The sequence below is a fragment of the Kryptolebias marmoratus genome, linkage group LG3 (genome assembly GCF_001649575.2).
Source record: "Kryptolebias marmoratus isolate JLee-2015 linkage group LG3, ASM164957v2, whole genome shotgun sequence".
Lineage (NCBI taxonomy): Eukaryota > Metazoa > Chordata > Actinopteri > Cyprinodontiformes > Rivulidae > Kryptolebias > Kryptolebias marmoratus.
The window spans coordinates 6,413,487-6,436,219 of NC_051432.1; the positions used below are offsets into that span (position 1 = coordinate 6,413,487).

Consider the following 22,733-nt stretch of genomic DNA (forward strand, 5'->3'; position numbering starts at 1 on the left):
AAGTCATTAAAATGTCCAGATTTATGTACAGAAAATGTCAAATTCTGTTCACACAGCTCAGAACAAAAGTTTTTATTTCTTCTTTTATTTATCTATTTTTACTTTTTGTCATTTTATCTACATAAAAACAAAACAAATTTCAGTAAATTGCATTTCACAACAAGACTGTTTACAACTCTGAACTAAACCTTTTACATGAAACTATTTCCATCTTCCCTACATGTCCAGGTGACATAATTTACCATTTTTTAGGATACTCTACCTCTCATTGAAGGGTACAGCAACGAAATCTGGCTGTTTTAATTAAGATTATTCTAAAATACATTTTCAACAATTAAGGGCTAACCTTCAATATGTTAAATTTCAGGTTTATTACCAATAAATTCCTGAAATTTGGTAGTCCTCAGCCCCCTCCCCATTCACGTTATTTTGCTCTGCAAGGTATCCAGATAATCATAGTTCGAACTTTATGATTGACGCTGGAGGTTTGATGTCCAACACTGACGGGTCTATGTGTAGGAGGGAGCTGATTGGTGTTAGACGAATAACCTGAGCATCAATGTGGTAAAGACGAAAGGCAGGGAGTTTACCTCCCTCCTCCCCTCATCACTGGAGGAGAAAACAGCCAAATACTTGGGCCTGCCCATGGGCCACGGTGATGTTCACAATGGCTGTATTTTAAGAAGAAGCACGCTGGCTTCGGCGCTGCTGTGCTGACTTCGTCTTACCGGCGTGAGGTGGAGACAGTCTTAATATTTTCCACAACAGCCTGGTTGGAAACTGCTCTGAGGCTGTCAAAAAGGTACTGCAAACTGAGATTAGATCAGTGCAAAAAATGACCAATGGCAGCTTCCCTTTGCTAGAGGACATAAACACTAGCAGGTGCAGAACCAGAGCAAAAGAATATGACAGACTCCATCCATCCATCCAGCCCATGAACAATGAGGGGGCGCACCACCAGCACAGGAATGAACCAGCAATAAATGAGGGAAATGACCAGGTTTAAAAAGCTGCAGGAAATTAGGAGAAGTGGGCACAGGTGAGTAATTACAAACTCGGGGCAGGTGTAGATGGGCGTGGCAGGCAAACAAATGATTGACTGAGGACAAGAGAATATGACAGAGCACAGAGGGCACAGGGAGCGAAAAACACACTGACCAAACTAAATACAGGAACCAGATAACAGCTTTAAAGTAACAATAAACTCAATACAAAATAACCAAATCCTGACAATTATGAAGCGTTTTTAACATTTTGTGAATGTCTATAAGCTATCAACAGTTTTCATCAATGAGACTTCATTTATAAATGGATTCAGTATCTTCATCTCCCATTAAAAGCCCTCAGAGTTATTGTGTGACCTTATGCATCTTGTTTGGAAATCACTTTTACTTCAGAATGAGTTCAAACCAGCTGAACCTGAAACAGCTACAGCAGTAAAAGACCAGACACTGCTGGACGTCAGCTGTAATGACAACCAAAGCATCGAGGGCCAAAGGTCTGTGGCCCCCACAAGCTGAAGAGCGTCTCACTGATGCTTTTGCTCGAGTAAGAATTTAAATCCAAGTCTGCTTTGGGAGCAGACAGGCTGCATGAACCAGATTCAGACTTCCCAGCGTCCAGTGAACCAAATCAACTGGGACAGCGGAGTGGGAGTGAGACAGTGAAGGCTCAGTGTGAAGGAATGGAGGGAATGGCATGTGTGTGCCCACCGCTTCCTACTGCTCTGCTCCTCGCCTTGCACTCGCTGTCTTGTTTACTCTCTCAGTACGACAGCAGCAGAAGCAGAGCATCCACCGCCAGGTTTGTCTTTTCCCTCAACTTGAACCTAAAAAGCCTGGATGTTTTTCATTGTGAATAGTTGTTTTTTTGGGGGAAATTCTTAGGTTTTTATTGTGTTCCTGCAGGAAGCAGTCTACAAAATTAGGTGTTTATACTGCATTTAGTGCCTTTGTTTTATACTATATTCTCAGATGAAAGCACCTCTTAATGTTATTAAATACTGTAAAATCATTTTTAGTCCTATTAAAAGTGAAATGAAATTTATTTATATAGCACTTTTCAGCAGCAAGGCAATCCAAAAAATAACCTTTCACTCATGTGGGGTCTCCTTTGTAAAAAGATGAACAAATGTATTTCTATTTTTGTTTTGTCATTGCTCTTTTATTAGTTTTGCTGTTTGTTTGAGAAGTTTAGCTTTATGCATGAATAGTTTAACAAGTTTAGTTTTTTAAGAGTCTAACCAAAGACTGGATCTGCAAAAGAGCCACTGTGACAAACAACCATTACTCACAGAGTAGGTGGTGGAAAACCTCTTCCTCAAACATCCTGAGAGGTAAAATGATTGGTGAAAAACAGCACACAAAAGCAGGAATCCTGACATTTACACTGCTCAGTATGTAAAGTTCTTGATAGGATAAAGCTAAATAAAACTAACAAAATACAAGTATTTTTGTACTAATGAGTGAAGCTTTCTAAATTTTCTGGACCTTAGCTCAAATAAGTCCTGATTGAATTTTTTTTTATCCCTGCTGTTCATTGAAGTCATTTAGGATTAAGAAGCTGTGAATACCAGGTTTCATTCCTGTTGGATTTTAAATGTCTACTTGAATTAGTGAGAAATAGCCAAACTGCAATTGTTGCAAGCAGCTACTGAACTACTCTGTATTTGTATTTTAAAACAGTTCCATACCACAGACATGTTGACACATTGTATCACAACAGCTGATGTAAAACCATTGACAGAAGCTCAACAACAGAGATCGGAAACAGAGTGTAGTCAGCTACTTTGATACCAATCAATGAAAAATGCCTTGAACAGAACCTCAATTCAATATTTGATAAGATCGGGACATCCGTACTAAATATAATTTTAAATAACGACATTTCAGCTGAGTTCATATTTGTTTTTACCACCACTTTTATTTTCAGAAAAGGTTTATGGAAAGTGAACTCAGGATTTGTGCTAACAACCTGTCTCTTTTCATGTTCTCTCGCCTTGCTTGTGTGAAGCAGAATGAGTGTTTTTCATCGCTCGACATCGTTGATGTCAGGTGCATCTTCACCCTGCAGACAAGCAAATGAACATCCAAAAAGCTGTTTGTCTCCTCCTCTGTCTCTCTCTTCCCCTGTGATCAAGAAGAAAGCCATTCAGATCCCATCGTTTGACGAGAAGGGGCTCATCTATGAAAGACGCGGCACTAAACTGCCAACAGCTGACAAGTAAGGCAGCATGTGGCTTGTTTTCTACATATTCCAATGCTCCACAATGACTTATTGATTTTGCAGTTTTCTGTTGTTTTCTTCTTTCAGATCATTCAATCCGATTTCATCCAGGGCATCTGGTCACCTGTTCTGGAGTAAAACATGCCTGGGAAACCACAGAGAAAAAGCTTCAACCCTTCCAAAGACTAAACCAAAAGCACACAGCTCTAAGATTGTCTCTGCAAAGCCCGACATCTGCATTTCTCCTGCTCCTCGGCCAAATACTCCTCCCACACTTTTTACCGCCAAAGCGAAGCCAAGTGATTGTCTTCTTCTTCCCGCCTCGCAGCTCAGTGATTTTCACCCAATACAGCACCAGCCAAAACAGCGTGTGTCTCCAACTCTGATTGTCCCAGCACCCAGGCTGAGCCCGTCCCTAACGTTCCAGTGTAGAGAAAATAGTCCAAACAGCCACCAGGAAAGACAGCCTTCTCCTGTTGCTAAAGAAAGACGAGCTCGATCAATTCCCATCTCTAACTCCAAAGTAACAGCTCTAAATGAGGTGAAGCATGAAATTCTTGACCAAAGAACTTTGTTGGACTTTACTCATCCAAGAAGAGAGTCTCGACTTCAGACTGAATCCTACAAGTTACCAGGAACAGCCCAGAGTTTTAACTTACTGCACAATAAAGCTGGAACGAATGTGCATGAAAATACCACAAAAGATCAAACAAAGTGTCCACACAGGAACCTAAACGCTGGTTCTGTGTCGAAACCAAAGCCGAACATCAAACAGCAGCAAGAATGTCAAGCAAAAGAAGCGACGGAGAGCGCCCGCGTTGTTCACAGGGACGCTCAGACAGAGTTTGATGTTCCTCAAAGGACGTCTGAGAACTGCTCTCAAACAAGCAGCAGTAACACTCAAACCTCAGGTTTTACCTCTATTCACAGGTCATCTGAACAAGTTTACTCTGCAAAAAGGGCAACTCCACCAACGATACCCAAAATGTCCCCTTCCACTGAGCCTCGATGGAGTCCTGTCTCAGCTAAAAGTGAAACAAGAGGAAGGAGATCGGACTCGGACAATGAAACCAAAGTGGACACAACTCTTCTGTTTTGTTCTTTTCGCAAGAGGACACAAGAAGAAAACAGTAGGCAGAGAGTTCCTGGGAACTCCTCTCAACTATTTCAACAAGCATCTCAGAACATCAGGTCCCCTCAGGAAAACAGATTAATGTCAAAAACACCAACTACCCGGGTGGATGTAAAGAGCGCAGCAAGCCGGTTTGACTTGGTATCAGAGGATCACAGCTGCCAGTCAACACGCATCAATCAGGCAGCTGAGGCTCCTCGGTGTGCTCAGGGATTAAATCAAGTTAAGAAGTGTCTGGTGGCAGCCCAGACCCTGGAGGCCCCCTACCCTACTGAGTGCACATGTTCACAAAGTGGATTCTTATCAACCTCTGACATTCAGCCACGCAAAAACAGCTTGAATCAGGAGCAGCGGCCTCTTCGGCGAAAGAAAAGCCACGAAGAAATGAATGTCACAGACACAGGTCCGAATCAGATAAGTAGTTTAGAGACGCCCGCCCACAAAGAGGTGCCAACAAATCTACCAGCCGTGGCACCCTGCCCGTTCGGCGGCTCAAAGGGAGTCTTTGACCCGCCGCAGCAAAGAGTTTACCAGACATCTGGAGAGATGACGAGTCAAGCTTGTCACCCAACACACGGACTGCAATCCTCTGTCACACGCAAACCATTTATCACCGAGGATCTGGAAGACCCCTATTATGTCACCATGTGCTACCCAGATTCAGTGTACATGGGTAAGTACAAACACATCCAAAGCACTTTAAATGAGGAACGTCACAAGATCCCTCCAGATTCATATGGCAGGGAGTCTTTCAGTTTTTGTTTTCCTTTTCAGGCAGCTGTCAGTTTAATCTTATTCTGTCTGGGGAGAGGGGAATGTTCAGATGAAGAGGGGGGGCTGCTCGAAGAGGATACTTCTCTCCTTATCAGCAGAGTAACAGACATGCTGAGGAGAGATGTTGACAACGTTGCTTAGCGCACTCTATCAAAGTGAAAAAGGCAAGGGAGACGCGCCAGAGCAGTTTTCCATGCATTCACTCAAACACAGCAAAAACATGCGGAGAGGAAGGCAGCGGAGGGTCGAAACGAGAGCAGGTCTAAGATAAAGTGTAAGTAACATGCAACAGAAAACAACTTCACCTTTATTACGCTTAAAAACACTTTTGGTGTTTCATATGTGTGTCTGTGTATGCGTGCAGCATCCCAGGGTAGAGCTTCAAACCAACGTGTCTACACCTAAGATTCTCCACGTTACAGTACCGTGGAGCATATGAGACGTTGTGCCTCTGTCGCTTTTCTGACTCACAGTCCTTTAAAGTGAAGCAACTTCTCGGTTTAAACTGCACACTGCATATCCACGAGTTTAGCATTTTTAAACGACCTCATTTAAAATGGCTGTCAAAAAGTCAAAAAGATAAGAATGTTAAAAAGGTAAGAAAGCTGCTTTAGTTGCAAAAAAACCTTAGCTGAGCTCCAATGTGACCAAGTTTTTATGAAATTTCTAACAACACGTTAATGCATTGATAATATTGACATAACTGAAAGGGGTTGATCAATGCGTTACTTTTCATGCATTCTGGGGTAAATATTTATTGCTAAATACATTTTAAAATAAATACAAGTAGGCCTTTGAAATTGAAGATCCTCTAACATGTTTTTTTTTTATTTTCATACAGCAACTGAATTACACTTTGAAGATATTATTTCACTCATTTCCATAAAGCAAACAAAATTAATCCCCCCCCCCCTTTTTTTTTTTTACTTTTTTCATAAAAGTAACAAGCCTCATTTTTCATAACTGGAACTTTAATATTTTTTCAGCTGACAAGATGATGCATCATCGTGATAACCAAATATTTTCCTCGCAAACTATTCTCCCCTCATATGAGCACTTTCCTTTTAATAGCATATGTATTAATTTAGGTATTAGCATCTACTTGTTGACTTGTTGTGATGAATCTGTAGAAAGGAAATTCTTCAGGGTCATTTGTTTCTGTTAACTTTATGCATGTGTGGGGGACTAAATGTAGATTAGATCTGAGTCTTTTAAATCTCATATTTATGGATGTTGTTTTTTTGAACTGTCTTAAATATTATTCTTCTGTTGACAGGTAGTTTGTGATTTATGGAACAAAAACAATAGATTTCACCCTTGTACGGCTCCTGCATTAACCCGTTGTATGTGAAGCATATAAAACAGGAAGCGAACGTATCATTCCTATTAAAAGTTCATCAGCTTGTCTCTCGGCCCTGTGTTTCGTCTCACCTGCTAATTTTAAAACGTTGCACATTAGCATCAGGTTTTACTGGACTTCCTCTGGTCTAATTTTGACACAACCCAAGCCTATAAATAGCGCTCATCGCTGACAGGAGACGCGTCCCACTGCGCATGTGCGCTGCATCTCCCCACTCCCTCTCCTCTTGTCGCCTTGGAAACAGACAAAAAAAGGGTGTTCACGGCCCGAAGGAAGGAGAGAGAAGAGGTACCTACGGGCTCATCACATGAGACCCCTTCCTCTCATCATTGCCTCTGTGTTGAGCATTTAGTGCAGTTATCGGACCAGGAGAGAGAGAGTAAACCGCGGAGAGAAGCCTGACTGACTGAACCGGGAATCGGTAAGTGTGACGCTCGCGCGAGCCGACCGTTAGCTGCTGTTAGCGGCTAGCAGAGGCAGCCCGTACGGTCCTCACCCAGCGGGGCTGGAGGGGGAGGCAGGGACAATGGGCTCGACTAACCTCGTGTTTTTGCTATATAACAAATAAAAACAGCGGGTTGCTTCCTCTCCCCCCTGCTGCACGTTGAAGTCCTCAGCTTCTCCATCTTCAGAATTACCGGCAAAACAGTGCAGCCATGTTTGATTTATCAGTCAGTAGAAGTCATTCTGTAATGGTGTTTTTGTTTGGGGTTTTTTAGCTCAGGTTTGTCTGTGAATTTCTGAGCGAAAGGGCAGGCGGAGAGGAGAGGAGGAGGAGGAGGAGGGGTAGCAGAGCTTCATTATGACTGCTGAGAGGAGTAACTCAAAGTGACTTGTGTGTGTGTGTGTTGTGGATGTTTGGCTGAAAACAGCAGCAGACTGCACACACCCTGGAGGGCTCAGATCCACCAGCGTTTTTGTCCCCCTCCTGTTACTGTAACCATCTGCTTTTTGCACCTGGAGGCTCGTTTCACTAAAGATACTTTACCTCAAGTGGCTAGAGTTAGTTCAGAGATTAGGTTTTTATGTCCCTCATTTCTGCTGCCATCTTAAAAGTACTCACTGCCAAGTATGAAAGCTGAACTACATCAGATAGTACAGCTTGAAAGAGTTCACTCCAGTAGTTTTCCAGATATACTGATATGCATTTCTGAAATGTGGGTACGTACTCAGCGTAAACAAAGCTGAATCTACAGAAACCCACGTGGAAACTCAAGTCATCTGCAGGTAAATAAACACAGAGGAACTGGACAAGTGCAGAATCGAGGAGAAGACGTCTAAGTGGAAAAAAAAACAAAAAACAAATCGGCTATTAAATTGTGTGAGGCGACAGCAGATTTTAGAGCCGCATTTCCCAAACAAATTAGTCTCATCTGTTACGTTTTCCAGAAGAAACAATTGAAATACAATCCATTTTCATGTCTATTTTATTTTAGATTTTAATTGTTTCACTGACATCGCCATCATTGATCTGCTTTCAGTCACTTCAGCTCTTTTTGTATGCAAACAAAAATGTGAGGTAGTTAGCGGCTGTTCACCATGTTTGCTTACCATTTTTTTATTTTTTAAATGTAAGGACACATTGACTGACAGTATGAGGAAAAAACAGTGTGGGTTTTGTTTCATACTTTGTGAATTTTTTTGACTGGTCTTCATGACTTTGCAGAACATAGCTTTTAGGTTTCAAGCTGTAGTTATCTAAGATTGTTTTCATTGCACACTATAAAATGTGGAAAAAACTGATGGGACAAGTTTAAAAAGTCTAAGATTAGATGTAGAAATTTCTTATTTCGTGTGTCTGAAAGCCCAGTCGCTGAGACTCTCAGTTTATCACAAGTGACTGAAAGATTACTGTATGTATCCTAATGTATTAGGATACATACGTCTGTGACTGATCTTCTCGTTTAGCTTCAAACACTGAGCATGCTTAGAGCAGACCTCTCAGGGCAGTCAGCCAACTATGAAGCCGAGAGACATCAGTTCAAATCTTCAGTAATCTTTGGTTTTGAAGTGGAAATTAAACGTCAAATGAAGCCGTTTAAACTCTTGTCGATGGCAACTAGCAGCCAAGACAAGACGTCAGGTATCTGACTTGAGTTAAGACCAACAGAGCGTCCGCTTTAAGCATCTTTTTCTGTGTTTTCGTCTCGTTTCAAAGTCAAAGGTTGTTTTGGTTTTGGAAAGGGACATTTTTAAATGGTAATGAAGTGCATAAGAAACAAATACAAATGTGTCCTTTCAAATTTCTTTTGTTCTTTATGCCTTATGTGATCTAAATTCTACATAAAATGTCATTGGAAAAGGTTCTTTGTGTTTCTACATGAATAATTTGACATCTTCCATTTAAAACCAAAGTTAATTTCAATCTTTATTTCAATAAAGATCTTTATTTCAATAAAGATTGAGTTAGATTGGCCCTCGCCTCGGACCAAGTTTTTCATTTTGGCTCCCTTCTGTAAAGGCCTTTGGCTGCTCTGTATTCGAGTACTGGTGGTCTTTTTGACCAACACGTGTTGCTGCAAATCTGACAAATCTCCTCCTCCAAGTTACTGAGCTCTACATGTTCTTTTGGCCTAAAATCAGAGTCCCCACAGCGATGCTGTGGTGTAAGACTTTACAGCTGAATCCAAGACATTAACGTCCATCGTTGCTCTCGGAAATGAAGTCGGCAAAAATATTAAAAGTTAAGCACCCTGAGATACTATGTTCAGAGCCGTTATAACAAAGAAGAGGGAAATAGTCCTGAAATAATGGATTTCTGTGTATATGTTTCGTTGAGCTGCGGTTGTATAAACAGGTCTGAAGACCTCAAGGAAAAATCTATACTGTCACTGTCAGATGTAATTTCTGTTTTTCCGTCTTGTAGGCGATAAAGAATTTATAGGTGCAAAAACGTTTGGATTTGGGCCACTTTTGAGCGAGAACTCTACAGGACGTGCTGAACAGCTGCAGCTGCTGGACGGCCCTCACTGACTTGTGTTTCCGCTGTTACCGCTCTCCAACGACGTCTGTTACGTCCTGGAAAACACAACTCCGCCTGCTGGCGTCTTATCCTTCCCGCTGTCGGGCACTCGCGGGAACGAGAGCGCTGAGCGTTTCTACTCAGACGTGAATAACAGCCTCTTGAGTTATTTTGGAGCCATTTCATGATCGATAGTTTTTGTGTTGCCGCTCGGTTTCAGGCTGTGTTTAAATGTATTTGATGCATTTAGACACAACGTCACTGTTACTAATTACTGCTGCTGGACAGTAATCGGCCAACACCTTCGATGCCAGAGTTTTAGATTAAGATTATCTTATGCTGAGTAATGACAGAGCTGTAGGTGTTTTGGTCAAACCTTGAAATTGTTCACAATCTCTTACAACATTACAAGATGTCACGCTCAGAGGACGTGTTGTAAATGACTCTCAGCTACTACCGCACTAAACTTTAGCTCAGATTCGGTAAAACTGACTGAGTTACAGTCATTTACGTGTTGGCTAATGTGGATTAGCTGCGGTGGCCATCTTGGATTGGATCGACTCCAAAGATTATTGAGTTGTAGATGTACATCCGGTGACTTCTTTCTGGAAGTTTCATTCTAATTTGTCCAGTGGTTGATCTGATATTTTGCTAACAAAGAGGGTTGACGCCAACATTTATTGCTAATGTTTTAAGCAAAGATTTGTCCAATGAGCAGCACTTGGAGTTGGTGATGTGATTGACTCTGAGCTTCTACCACAGTGAACTTTAGCGCAAAATCAGTAAAGTTGTCTGAATGATTGCTCTTTTTGCATTTGCTAAGGTTAGGTGGCTGTGGTTGCCATTTTGAATCAGGTTGACTTTAAAAGTCATCTGTAGAGGTACATCCAGGGATTAGTTTTTGAGACTTTCATTAAACTCCCAGAAAGTCCAGCAGTTCATCAGAGACTTTGGTTACAGAAAGACACACAAACACATGTACACACATTCCTCCATCGGTGGTGGGCGATAATTAAGAAAGTGGAGAGGAAGTTTTATTTAATGTGTAACATCTGCTGATGTAGCACACGTTAATGAAAATATATGCTGTATCACAATTCAGGTGCTGCAACCTTTGAGGGCCAATCATGTCACAGCAGTGTTATGAAGGCTGTTCCTTTTAAAAATCCTGTCTAATTGAGGCTTTTTTTCCCCTGACCACAAAGATTGCAGCAGGTTGATGCTTTGTAGCTTTGCCTATCTAAAGATTCATTATACACACAGATACTGTATGTGATGGCTGGAATCCATCAAACATGATGGACTTGGTTTTGGCTGAATTGTAGGCTTTTGAATGGTATTATCGGCTCCAACTCATTCTGAGTTTGAAGAGCAGTGCTGTTGAAGTAAACAAGAAATCTTCTGAATGCTTGACAGCCTGATTTTATCTATGCTCACTTAACCCTTTGTTTTCCATGAAGAATGCAGCCTCAGATGACGTGTACTTCGAAGGATGCAAGCCCTGAATTTGGGCTTAATTCAACTGTTTTTTTTCTTTTATGCTTCTCTGGAAAATCAAATATCTTCAGCTCTAAGCAAATCAAATCAGAGCTAAATGCGTAGTGTGAGTAACCCATCACCTCATTGTAGGACAAGTAAAGTGACAAGAAGCCTCAGCTGCTCCACTGACCCACTTTCCCCACTCTGTTATTCATTTCTGTCATTCTCTTCCTCTGTAGACATGTCAGACGTAGTTCCACCAGAGGTCAGACCCAAACCAGCCGTCCCTGCCAAGCCCCCAAACGTGGGGGCCCCCTCCCCTTCCAGCCCCTTTCCTCCCCAGGGCCTGGGTTTCGGAGGAGGTGGTGTTTCTGCTCCCCCTCCGAGTGCCATTCCCGTTCCCATTGGAAGTCACCCTTCGAGCCACGTCGGCAGTCACATTGTGGGCCACGTCGCCGGGCACGCCGGGGGTCATGCTCCAGCACACAGCGCGGGTCATGGCCACGGAGGCTCCCACAGCTCAGGTGGAGGATCCACTCTGCTGGGGTACATTGGGATCGACACGATAATTGAACAGATGAGGAAGAAGACCATGAAGACCGGCTTTGACTTCAACATCATGGTAGTTGGTGAGTCACAGTGGACCCTGTTTATTTCTCCGTGTTTTCATTTTATTCACACTTCGCTCCTTCTCTCACCTTTTGCCGTTTCACTCTTTTTGAACTCCTCTCAGGTCACAGCGGCCTTGGGAAGTCGACTCTGGTGAACACCTTATTTAAGTCCCAGGTGAGCAGGAAGACTGCAGGATGGACTCGAGATGAGAAGATCCCCAAAACTGTTGAGATCAAGTCAGTGTCTCACGGTAAGTAAAGTGAGAGACATCTTATCTTTTCTATAGAGCCAGACTTTTATCATTGCCTGCTGCCAAAAGGCGAAAATGGACAATAATTGTTTTTCCCCTTGTCTGTGTTTGTGTCTGTCTGTTACCAAAATCTCTCATTTTAATGAAATTAGCAGAATTTTTTTTTTTTTTTCAGTCAACTCAATTCAAGATGTCTGCCACAGGTAATCATCCTTAGCAAACACAACAATGGCTACACTTCAATGAATTTTACAGATACTGAACTAAAATTTAATGAGGTAGCAGCTGAGATTTATCTTGTAATCAAATCTTAGCTCAGTATTCGTAAAATGGACTGAGTTACAGCCATTTTTGCGTTGGGTGAAGTGTTTTAGCTGTAGCAGCCACCTTGAATTGGGTTGACTCCAGAATTGTACATCCAAAGATTACTTTTTGTGAGTTTCACTACATTCTGTCCAGCATTGGCAAAAACATCACTGTTCTCCTTTTCCTTTCAGCAGTGGGCAATAAAGACCCGCCATTAAAAGCTCTGAAAATAACCACAGCACACCATTTTTAGCATCTTCTTCTTCTTCAACTGCTCATCGAAGAGAATTAAAATCGGTTGAATGCTGCTTACATCAAAGTGCGTTTCTGTTCTTGTTTTTTTCTTCTTCTTGCAGTGATTGAGGAGGGTGGTGTGAAGATGAAGCTGACGGTTGTTGACACTCCAGGCTTTGGAGACCAAATCAACAACGACAACTGGTGGGTGAACCCGCTCTCAGAACCTTAAATCTGCCTAATTGCCGTCTTGTCTTACAGTGCCGTAAACTAATTTCCTTAGTCATTCAAAAGTGAAAAAAACAAACAAAAACAAACGTAATTCTTGCCCCGTTTTGTCCACAGCTGGGAGCCCATTTCTAAATACATCAATGAGCAGTTTGAGAAGTTCCTGAAGGAAGAGGTGAACATCACCAGAAAGAAGCGCATCCCTGACACCAGAGTGCACTGCTGTCTCTATTTTATTCCTCCAACCGGACACTGGTGAGTAAAGCTGTCGGCTGAACCGGAGGATTAGCAGAGGAATCAGTCAAAGCGTGTTTATCGCTCGCTGCTGAAGGGCGAAAGGCAGGCGATAAAGATGCCCGTGTTTGTGTGTGTCCGTTTGCAAAATATCTCATGAAACACCAGACAACTTTGAATGAAACTCTCAGAAAGTAATCATCAGATGCACATCTACAACTGATCATTTTTTAGAATCAATACAATTCAAGATGGTTTCAACAGTCAACTGAACTATTAAACCACAAGAATGAAAAAATGTAGGATTCAGTCAAATTTCTAGATATTGAGCTAAAATTTGACGTAGTAGTAACTGAGAGTCATTGACATCACCTGTCACAATTTGAAGGAGAGATGGACCCAGGGATGCAGTCCAACACAAGGAACTTTATGTAAAACTTAAAGATTTAATAATTACATGAACAAAAGAAAACAAAGGGCTGACATGGCAGCAAACACACAAAGAAACCAGAGAAACAAGGAGGAGAACCGGACAGGGCATGAAGCACAAGGCCTGACTACAGCTGAGGTGAAGACTGGGAGACTAAATGGACCGGGTGGTGATAACAGGGAACAGGTGTAGGTGGGCGTGGCAGGACAGAGGAGCAGAAGATAACAGAGGAAAAGTACTAAGAATGAAGAAATATATCAAACTAAAAACACCAAAAATCCAGGATTATGACATTATCTACTTAAAAGGCAACTTATTGCGCAAGATCGAGATTGTTTAAAACTTCACCATTAAATGCTGAAGTCAAGTCTGTCTGTTAGCAAAATATCTAATGAGCCATTGGGCAAATTTTAATGAAGCCGTCATATAGTAACCATTGGATGGACATCTGCACCTGACTAACGTCTGGAGATAGTCCAATTAAAGATGGCTGCCGCAGCTAATCAACATTAGCCAGCACAAGAATAGCTGTAGATCAGTGAGTTTTACAGATATTGAGCTCAACATTGATGTGATAGTAGCTGAGAGTCATTCACACCACATACTCTGATCATGTTTACAATTTCAGTGTTTGACCAGAACAGCTTCAACTCTGTCGTCTCTCATCATGAGAAGATCGCAGTCTAAAACTACGGTGGCGGGCCAGATATATTAATTTTAAGGAACGCAAGGCCCCTAATGAATGTTGAAATGAATGTTTTCAGTCATCTGCGGTAAAAAGCCCTCACGCAGGCATGTGCATAATGTTCCCGTCTTTATCCCAAAACTTTTCACATAAAAGAAAAAGCCGTAAATCAAGTGTGCTGCTTTAGACTGCAGACAGCTCCTCCCTCTCCTTCCAGCACCTCACAATTAGCTGCTGCTGACAACTGTGAAATTGCTCTTTAGTGGATAAATGGATACAGTCTTCTATATATCCGTGCCAGCGTGTCTCATCCGTCTTAGCTTGGGTAATTTAGAGCGACTGGAGGTTTTGTGTGCTGTCAAATAAGAAGTGGAACCCAGCCTTTGTCCAGTGATGGGGCTAATTATCAGGAACACTCGCTCTGTAAATCTTTTGTAATTGCGTGAATCAGGCAAAGGTAATGCGATGTTACAAATGATTCCCCCGTGTGCCTTCCGCCAGCTTCAGTTGTCCCAGTTGTCTTTTTTTTGGGGGGGGGGGGTTTGGACATGGAGCCGTCCTGGAGAATCGTATCATCTGAACGGTTTCATTCTCCTTCCGTCTGCTCCAGTCTTCGTCAGCTGGACACCGAGTTCATGAGGCGCCTGAGTCACTCTGTCAACATCATTCCAGTTATTGCCAAAGCCGACACGATGACCATGGAGGAGAGACAAGAGTTCAAACAGCGGGTGAGAGTTGTCCGAAAATAGCTCTGGAAATAGACTTAATGTGTATCAGTTGACCATTAAAGCGTTCAAGGTTCAGGGATTTTAAAGTAAGGTTCTTACCTGCTGTAGATAGCTCTTTGAACGACCTCAGTTTGAAGAAATAGTTTAAGAACTGACGAGCTAACGGCTAGTCTGAACACAGCTAAGACCAGAGTGGATCAGTGTTGTCTTAAAACAGCTCCAGCCTGCAAAGCTTCGCAGCTGCTCAAACCTTACTAAACCTTTACACCGCCTTCAGTTTCACATTACATGATTATTTACGCGGAATCTGTGGTTATTTGCAAGCACAAATAGCAGCAGCAGTTAGCTGTAGCCCTTCCAGTGCAGTCTGGGGTTTTTTTCCTGCAGGGATAGACTGTTGTCTTGGAAACCGGAAACCCGAAGACAGCACTGTCATGCTTTCAACTTTTAGACCATCTTTAAGCTCACAGTTTCTATTGTGTTTTATAGAACTGCTATGTTATAAACAGTTATTTATTTCTACATTTATTTTGGAAATTTTGCATTACACTCTGTAGTCCTGCTGTCTTTAGATGAGTTGTGAATTAAACTAAGTTTTTCCAAAGTAGATCCAATATATCTTGATGTATTGGCTTCCCTCTGAATAATATATTTTATAGTGGAAGGCACATAATTCACTGTAATATTAATTGTTTGTTTCACATCCCTGAAGTTTAATCTTAGCTGCGTGTGGTTTTGTCCCACAGTCATGATCCACTTGAAATGAGTCAAAGAGAGCAAAGAGGCTTGGAACAGCTCTGTTTTTCAGACCACCACAGCCTTCTTCAACATGCTGGCTGCAACAGCATCATGCTTTCACTTTGAGTTGCTTTCATCTCGTCGTTTTGCCTGCATTTGTTTGGATCTTTATTCTTTATTTATCAGAAATGAGTTGGAACAAAGATATGGATGTTCTTGTTTAGAACAGAGTTGTTTATTTCGCCTTTTTGTTAATTCATGAAATACCGCAGCAGCGATCCCTGTCAGATTCACGACCCCTTGTAGACGATTTCCGGTGGGATAACGCAAAAGAGTTAAAAGGATGTATATCATGATGCTTCTGCTCGAATGATTGTGTAATACAAAAATGACAACAGTGGGAAAGTTTAGAAAATAGTATTTGCATGAACCACTATGAAATTTAGAAGATGGGTTGTTTTAGGATGGATCAGTTCAGACTAACTATTATTAACACATCAAGATTGTCATCTTCAGTCCTGTCAGACCTAAAGTCTATTTCTCCAAACTGAGGTCAGTCACAGAGCTATTTACAAGAAAGGTATTAAATGTTTATCATAATAAAAGTTCATTAAATGTACCGTATCCCATTTTAAAGTGTTCAAACTATTCCTTTAAAGCTGCTTCATGTATTGTTCTTTACGAACAATGACAGTTTAGCTGGTTGTAATAAAATGAGGGGGAATATTTTATTCAGTTCCTTCAATGTTTCAATGTTTCGTTTGTCTTGTTTTGTCTGGTGCAGGTTAGAAAGGAGCTGGAAGCAAATGGGATTGAGTTTTACCCACAGAAGGAGTTCGACGACGACATGGAGGACAAGAGCGACAACGACAAGATCAGAGTAACCTTCTTTCTTTTTTCATAAGTCAGATGATTGTTCTGTCCGCCCGGTCCAAACAGCCGTCGCTAGCACTCTTCAGAGGAGCGTCAGGCCAGCGAGCCGTGCCGCGTACTTGTTTCATCTCATGAACCTTGAGCAGCTCCCCCCGAGACGCACTAAACCGTGTTCACATCTGTCCGTCTGCAGGAAGCCATGCCCTTCGCTGTGGTGGGGAGCGATAAAGAGCATCAGGTGAACGGCAAACGGGTTCTGGGGAGGAAGACGCCCTGGGGAATCATAGAGGGTGAGCGCTGTGGAGTTTCAGTGCCTTTGCTGCAGAGACGATGGTGATATCCGTGGATTTATTTGTTTCTTTCTTTGTTCCAGTTGAAAATCCAAACCACTGTGAGTTCGCTCAACTGAGAGACTTCCTGATCAGGTGGGATTACCTTTTAAACAAATATTCAAATACTGAAACAATAAACTAGGAGAAAGGGTCACTTAGACAAAAAAAAGTAATTTGGAAACAAAATAAACTTTCAGCATCACAGAATAGAGAACAGGAAGTCAGCATGGAGTTGTGATAGATTGTGAGTATTTTGAAGCTCTGGTTTGTTGTGAGGATCCGCTCGTACTGAGACTATTTTTTTGCAAGCCTGGGCATTACAAAAGTGGAGTTTCTATGCAAATTCTGGAGGTCAAACTTCTAAAATCTTATCTCAGCAAATGTTTGCTTGATCCAACTAAATACGAAACATATCTGCCCTGTGTAAGTAATAAATAACACATATTTAACAAGGTACAAGAATAAAGATCTTCACCATACACCTGAGGCTGTGATTTTGTCCAGCACATCAGTCTTATTTGTCTCATTAATTAGCATAATATATAAAATAAACCCTTATTTCTTACCTCTATTAAAAAAGAAAACCTGATAAGGTAGTTGCTGCTTCCACTGAAGTGGAAATACACTGGAATGGCCGCTGATGGCACTAGGAGAGATTTGTGGCTGCCATCTTGCTAGATGCTACGTGGGCTGTTTACATGTCAAAGCCACACATTAACACCTTGTGAGTGCTGTATGTTTTTTCATCAGTCCAAAGCCTCAAGAAACAGTCTTATTTTACTTAAATGAACATTTATCATTAAAAAACATTGTAAAAGGAGGAGACAAGTGTTTTCTGTACTGAGCGTACAAGCGAGCATGCCACCACTGCCATGATTAAACTACTTCTTACAAAGATAACTGAGCTTTTGCCTAGCTTCCACACTAATTCAGCATTATTTAGCATATATATCTTACCCATAAAATAGGTAAAACAGCTTGCTATACTAATGCGTAATATTTAGAACAAAATGTAACTAATATTGATTATATGGGTTCAGTTAGCTGGTATATGCTGACCCTTAGTTTTCTGCTTAGCAGTAATTATTGCAGTCTAGTCAAGAGAGAGCGAAGACCTCTGGTACAATAATAGTGTACTAGATTAGTATTTCCAAAAACAGAAAAACTAATTATTTTTACTTAATAGGATATTGCAGCACTCTGCATTGTTTTTGACCAGTTTAAAAACACAGATGCACATCGTATATGTTAGAATTAACTAATTAAGGCAAGTTTAATGAGCAGAATTTTAATAAACTTTATTCTTATCGAGTTGTTTGTGAATCCTCAGTGCAGATATTCATGTTAGTGTACCTCCCTGTTTGTGCACTGGACGTCTGTCCCACTTGACTGTGGACTACAGAAGTGCTCAAACTGAGTGAACTCATACTTCTACATAATTACTCCAAATCAAATCAGAGTATAACTTGACCTAAGGGTTACAGTGGTGGGGAACCTATCACTGAAGCACAGATAAGTTTTCATTCGTGACTGTGTTTTCTGACAGCATAGACATACACAATGGACAAGACAGACAAAAACTGAAAAGGTCATGCTTTCAGTGATTTATGAGCTAATGTGACATAATGCTCACATTCTTTAAAGTTAATTACAACAACTGATGGCAAAATGTCAGGCTCAGGTTTTTTACTCTGGTATTTATGCTCTGCTGCCGTTCTGGCAGTAACTAAGGACGCCCATGTAACACCTAGCTTCATGGAGGCACAAATTCTCGCCTCATTACCGCAGACTCCGCTGTAGTTTGTTTGTTACGGACATGAAGGGCAGAGAACGTTCACCACAAGAAGAGCTTCACACCCCAACATGCAACACATTCCTGTCACATTCTCTGTTTCAAATGTAGAGCACACCTGATAATAAAAAAGTAATAGAAGATCCAGTTTGACGTTTTTATAGTCCTATAAGTAAATGTTTATTATTTAAAGCATGAGAATAAATCAAAAAGCTGTCTCTCTCCGAGATCTTTAATTGGTTGCTTTTTTAGTGCAAAATTTCTTTCCAGACAGTGAAAACTACCTGAGCAAAAAATAGACGTGTCCAATCAATAACACAACAACATCATCCAGAATAAAAACAAACCAGTGATGCCGTTATGGGCTTATTGAGACAGACACCTTCCACCTCTCTGCTGCACGCAGAAATGTCTGCCATAAAAGTCAGAAACAGAAACGATGAGCAGCTGCAGATAAACAAACCTACATCACTCCCAGTTGGTGGAACAGGCCTTGTTTTATCCCTCGTGTGGCGTCAACACAAATAAGTAGTTTAATCAACCAACAGCCACGTGTGAAAAACGTCTCTCCTTTTAAAAGATCATTTTTTTGCCACAAAACTTAAGAAATGAAATCCATTGCTAAAAGAAACTGAGTATCATTTCTTTGAAAATGGCAGCTTTAAATAAATAAATGTGTTTTATTGCCTGATTACTCCTGTACTTTGCCATGTTTGAGCATTTCGTGAAACCAAAACTGACTCTAGTGTTACTCTAGAAGTAAATGTGATGGTTGAAAGTCATATACAGGTGACTGAAACCTGCCCTTTCTGCAGTTCTACTTGTTTTTTTGGTTTTTTTGCAGGTCTCACCTCCAGGATTTGAAGGAGGTTACTCACAACATCCACTATGAAACGTACCGAGCCAAGAGACTGAACGAGAACGGAGGTCTGCACCCCATCTCTTCCAATGACACCCAGGAAAGCAACCTGTAGTCAGTCAGTCAGAGGATTGCTCAGAGGGAGGGAAAACGGTGCAATGAAGCTCATATAGGAATCACCGAAAACCATCTAAAATCATGTTGTCCTCAGCTTCGCTGCATGTGTGAAGAGTCTTCTGTAACGCTCGTCCTTTAGTGTTCAGTCTCCCGCCGTCAAACCCCTTCAAACATATTATGATAAAAGGAGACATATTTTGTGCCCCCCCATAAATTGACATAAAAATTTTCTGAGGTATTTATGAAACCTCATTGGTTTTGGTCAAAACACAACATGATTATAGCACCAAAACCCTGATTTTAGGAGAGTCAGTGAGACATCCCCCCTCTCCTCCAAATGGGAGGGTGTTTTTGGAAGATGGATGTTTTCATTCAGGTTATCCCAACATTTGTTCAACCTAATAGTTCACAGCAGCATAAGTTTTAACCCTGCCCTGAAGATAAGCTGAGTAGCTTGAAGGCATCAGTGAAAGCAGGTTGTTACGTCTCCATAAAGCCCAGATTTTAATTTGGATCAATCCTCTGTTTTCAATAGGCTTGTTAGAAGTAAACATTAAGATTCTTTGCTTAGATATATGGGTTCATTTTAAATAATTATAACAGTTTAGTTATCTTATATCAGCTTTCATTAATGATGCATTTATCAACAAAAAGAAAACTGAAAATTTCCAACTTTAAGCTGGGAAATAAGTCTAAACAATAAAAGAATAACACAAAGTATTGTCAGCTCCGATGGGTGTAATATGTAACTTCTAATAATAATTTGGAGTTAATTACAAAGGAGAATATAAAAAGCAAAAAATGGATGAATTTCCTAATTTGAAGGTACAGTGAATGCAGCATCAGAGGTCACAGTAAGGTGGAAATAAAAAGGAAGATGTTAGATACCTACGCCTGTCACTCCGTGAAACATTTTCAAACCCGGGGAGCGAAATTCATACATCACATTAGGACCACTTGTAGAAAATGAAGGAGAAGGAAGATATTTGTTAGTCTGCTTCAGAGTTTTGAGAATAAATTCAAAATGTTGAGGGAAAAAAAAATTAAAACGTATTGAAATGGCCAAGCTAAAATTGTTCTTCTGAAAAGGGGAATCAAAACCCAAACCATCTTTACTGCAAAGACCTACAACAATCAACTGTTTTGTAGTGATTTTATACTTTAAAGTAAGTGTTTAATAATGAAATTGTTTTTAACATAATTTCCACAACTTACATGTGGAAATTGCTGCATAAAGTCACTCCTCGGGCTTAGTCTTGAAACTATTTTGACTTTAATCTCAAAACCCAGAATAAAAAAATAAAACTTCCTCCTCCATTTTATGTCATCTTACAAAATAAAGGGATAAGATAGCTTTTCTTTTGGATAATAATCTAATTTACACAAATATGTGCTACGAAGCATGAAAAAGGGATTTTGTTTTTATCTGATCCCTTTAAAATTCAGTAGGAAACAGTCAGATTTAGAGCGGTTCTATCTACAAGCATCAGCTCAGTGTTCCTCATCAGTCAGGTGATACAAGCTTAGACCGTGCCACGTTTGTGAGGCTTATTTTTTGAAGTTCCAGTTCTGCGCAGCCGACCCCGCTGCTTTGAAAACTCCCGCCATCTGCAGACATAAACCGCTGTGGCTTCACGTTTCAGGAGGAGCTAACAAACATTACAACCTGTTTCGTCACCTTTAATAACCAACTCTGCTAAGGTGAATAAAGTTCTCTAAATCCTGTCTCTGTGGTCAGGTCTGAGTTTCCACAGGGCTGTAAACTAGTCTGCGTGTGCAGTTAGAGCGTCCACAGGCTGCACGCTCTACACATCTGTGCTGCAGAGCAAACACGACGCGAGCAGCTGGGGACGGTGCAGCTCATCCAGCTTTGTTTAAAGAAAGAGAGTCCACCTTACCACATCTGCACCGCGCACAAAACGCGTTCAGGTCGACCGTAAAGAGATGACAGGCTGTCAGATTGTTAGTTTTTACTTTAACCCTCTCCCTTCAAATGCAATGACCTTTTATTTCTGCACATTTTATTTTCTGACTCAAATCAGCAGCTGTTCAGAGAATCCCACTTTCTCTATAATTTTTGCACGGCTTGGGGCGAGCGAGCAGCTAACTGGACGCGTTCACAGATGTGTTACAAAGTATTTGTGAATAGAAGTGAACTTCAAAGTATTTGTGGTGCCATTGTAAGAACTGGATTCCCGCTGCTCACCACTTGGTGGCAGCACTCTGCAACGTTAAGGCCCTTACTGGATTTTGTTTTTTCTTTTTCTCAACATGTGTCGGAAGCTGCCCGAGAAGGTTTACAGAGTTTGCCGACATATCTCCTCATATCAAGTTTACAAAATAAAAACTCTAACGTTGCCACCCACGCGGGTTTGCACTTGAGCTGTAAACATGTTTACCAGGTTTCCTTCAGGAGTTCAACATTTGTAAAAATGTTCTGCAGCGGAGAACAAATATGCCAAAACTACAAAGTAATTTATTCTTTCAGTAAGTCAGTAAGAAACCATTTAAGTAAACAGACAAGAGTGTGATGCTGATGTGGTGTGCGCGACAAAATGACATTAGTTGTAGTTTTAGTCCAAATAAAGGAAGCAGAAATGTGAGACAGAGTTTAAAAAAACAAACCATTTTCTTTTATACTGTGCTTGTGTGAGCATGTTGTATTCATACTGCCTGTTTGCTTCCAGTCTGATCACTGAAATCTTTCTGTGTAATATTTCTGAATGTGTGTGACGTGCTCATTAAACAGACGTGTGTCTTAACCGCAGGAAGTAAAGCGACGGTCCACCGCGCGATGCAGCGCGCTCAGTCAGTAAAACATCATCATGTACATTTATTTAATGACTACTTTCATTTAAGAGTTGCTGTGATGCATTTTTGAGCATAACTTCCAGTGTTATTTGGAATTATGTATGCATTAGTGTCTTATTATTGTAATTTATTCTTTAATTTAATTAAAAAAAAGCACTTATCCATGTTTTCAGATTTCCTTCGTCGTGATTCAATTGTTCATAATAACAGTAGTTCAAGTTGTATTTAGTTTTGTCTTCCTTTAGGTGATTTTTATTCATTGTCCCGCTGCAGTCAGAAAGGCTCATTACGAAGAATATTGAAGTTATGGACAAAAGATTTGGCAAAAAAACAAATGTTGGGTTTCTTCTTCTTTCCAGGGACCACCACAGTGAGTCATCCTCCTCCATCTAACGCTGTCTTCTGCGTCCTCTGTCCTCACTCCAACTACCTCCATGTCCTCTCTAACTGCGTCCTTATATCTCCTCTTTGTCTCTAACATCCTTCTACCAATATACCCACTGTCCCTCCTCTGCACATGTCCAAACTATCTCAGTCTGGCCTCTCTAACTTTATCTCCCAGTCGTTCAACC

At 41.0% G+C, this 22,733-nt stretch overlaps 1 protein-coding gene across 3 annotated transcripts; it reads left to right on the forward strand.

The window, feature by feature from the left end:
* The first annotated feature begins 1,758 nt into the window (after positions 1 to 1,758).
* Positions 1,759 to 22,327, forward strand: sept3 (septin 3). Of its 3 annotated transcripts, XM_017425809.3 has the most exons (12): positions 1,759 to 1,803; positions 3,016 to 3,222; positions 3,313 to 5,030; positions 11,172 to 11,561; positions 11,666 to 11,794; positions 12,457 to 12,538; positions 12,680 to 12,817; positions 14,522 to 14,639; positions 16,162 to 16,257; positions 16,444 to 16,540; positions 16,624 to 16,675; positions 19,219 to 22,327. In XM_017425809.3, the coding sequence occupies exons 2-12, from the start codon at positions 3,017 to 3,019 to the stop codon at positions 19,346 to 19,348; spliced, it is 3,156 nt and encodes a 1,051-aa protein (XP_017281298.3). In that variant the 5' UTR covers positions 1,759 to 1,803; position 3,016; the 3' UTR covers positions 19,349 to 22,327. The 3 variants fall into 3 exon arrangements, with proteins under 3 accessions (XP_017281298.3, XP_017281300.1, XP_017281299.1); XM_017425811.3 differs by lacking the exons at positions 1,759 to 1,803; positions 3,016 to 3,222; positions 3,313 to 5,030 and adding an exon at positions 5,245 to 5,405; XM_017425810.3 differs by lacking the exons at positions 1,759 to 1,803; positions 3,016 to 3,222; positions 3,313 to 5,030 and adding an exon at positions 6,208 to 6,912.
* Positions 22,328 to 22,733: the final 406 nt, after the last annotated feature.

What these genes read in the sequence shown, in the direction of transcription:
- sept3 (XM_017425809.3), top strand. Translation starts at nt 3,017, where the DNA reads ATGAGTGTTTTTCATCGCTCGACATCGTTGATGTCAGGTGCATCTTCA. An exon ending in GACAAGAGTTCAAACAGCGG is followed by an intron (nt 14,640 to 16,161) that starts GTGAGAGTTGTC and finishes TGTCTGGTGCAG; the next exon opens with GTTAGAAAGGAGCTGGAAGC. An exon ending in CTGAGAGACTTCCTGATCAG is followed by an intron (nt 16,676 to 19,218) that starts GTGGGATTACCT and finishes GTTTTTTTGCAG; the next exon opens with GTCTCACCTCCAGGATTTGA.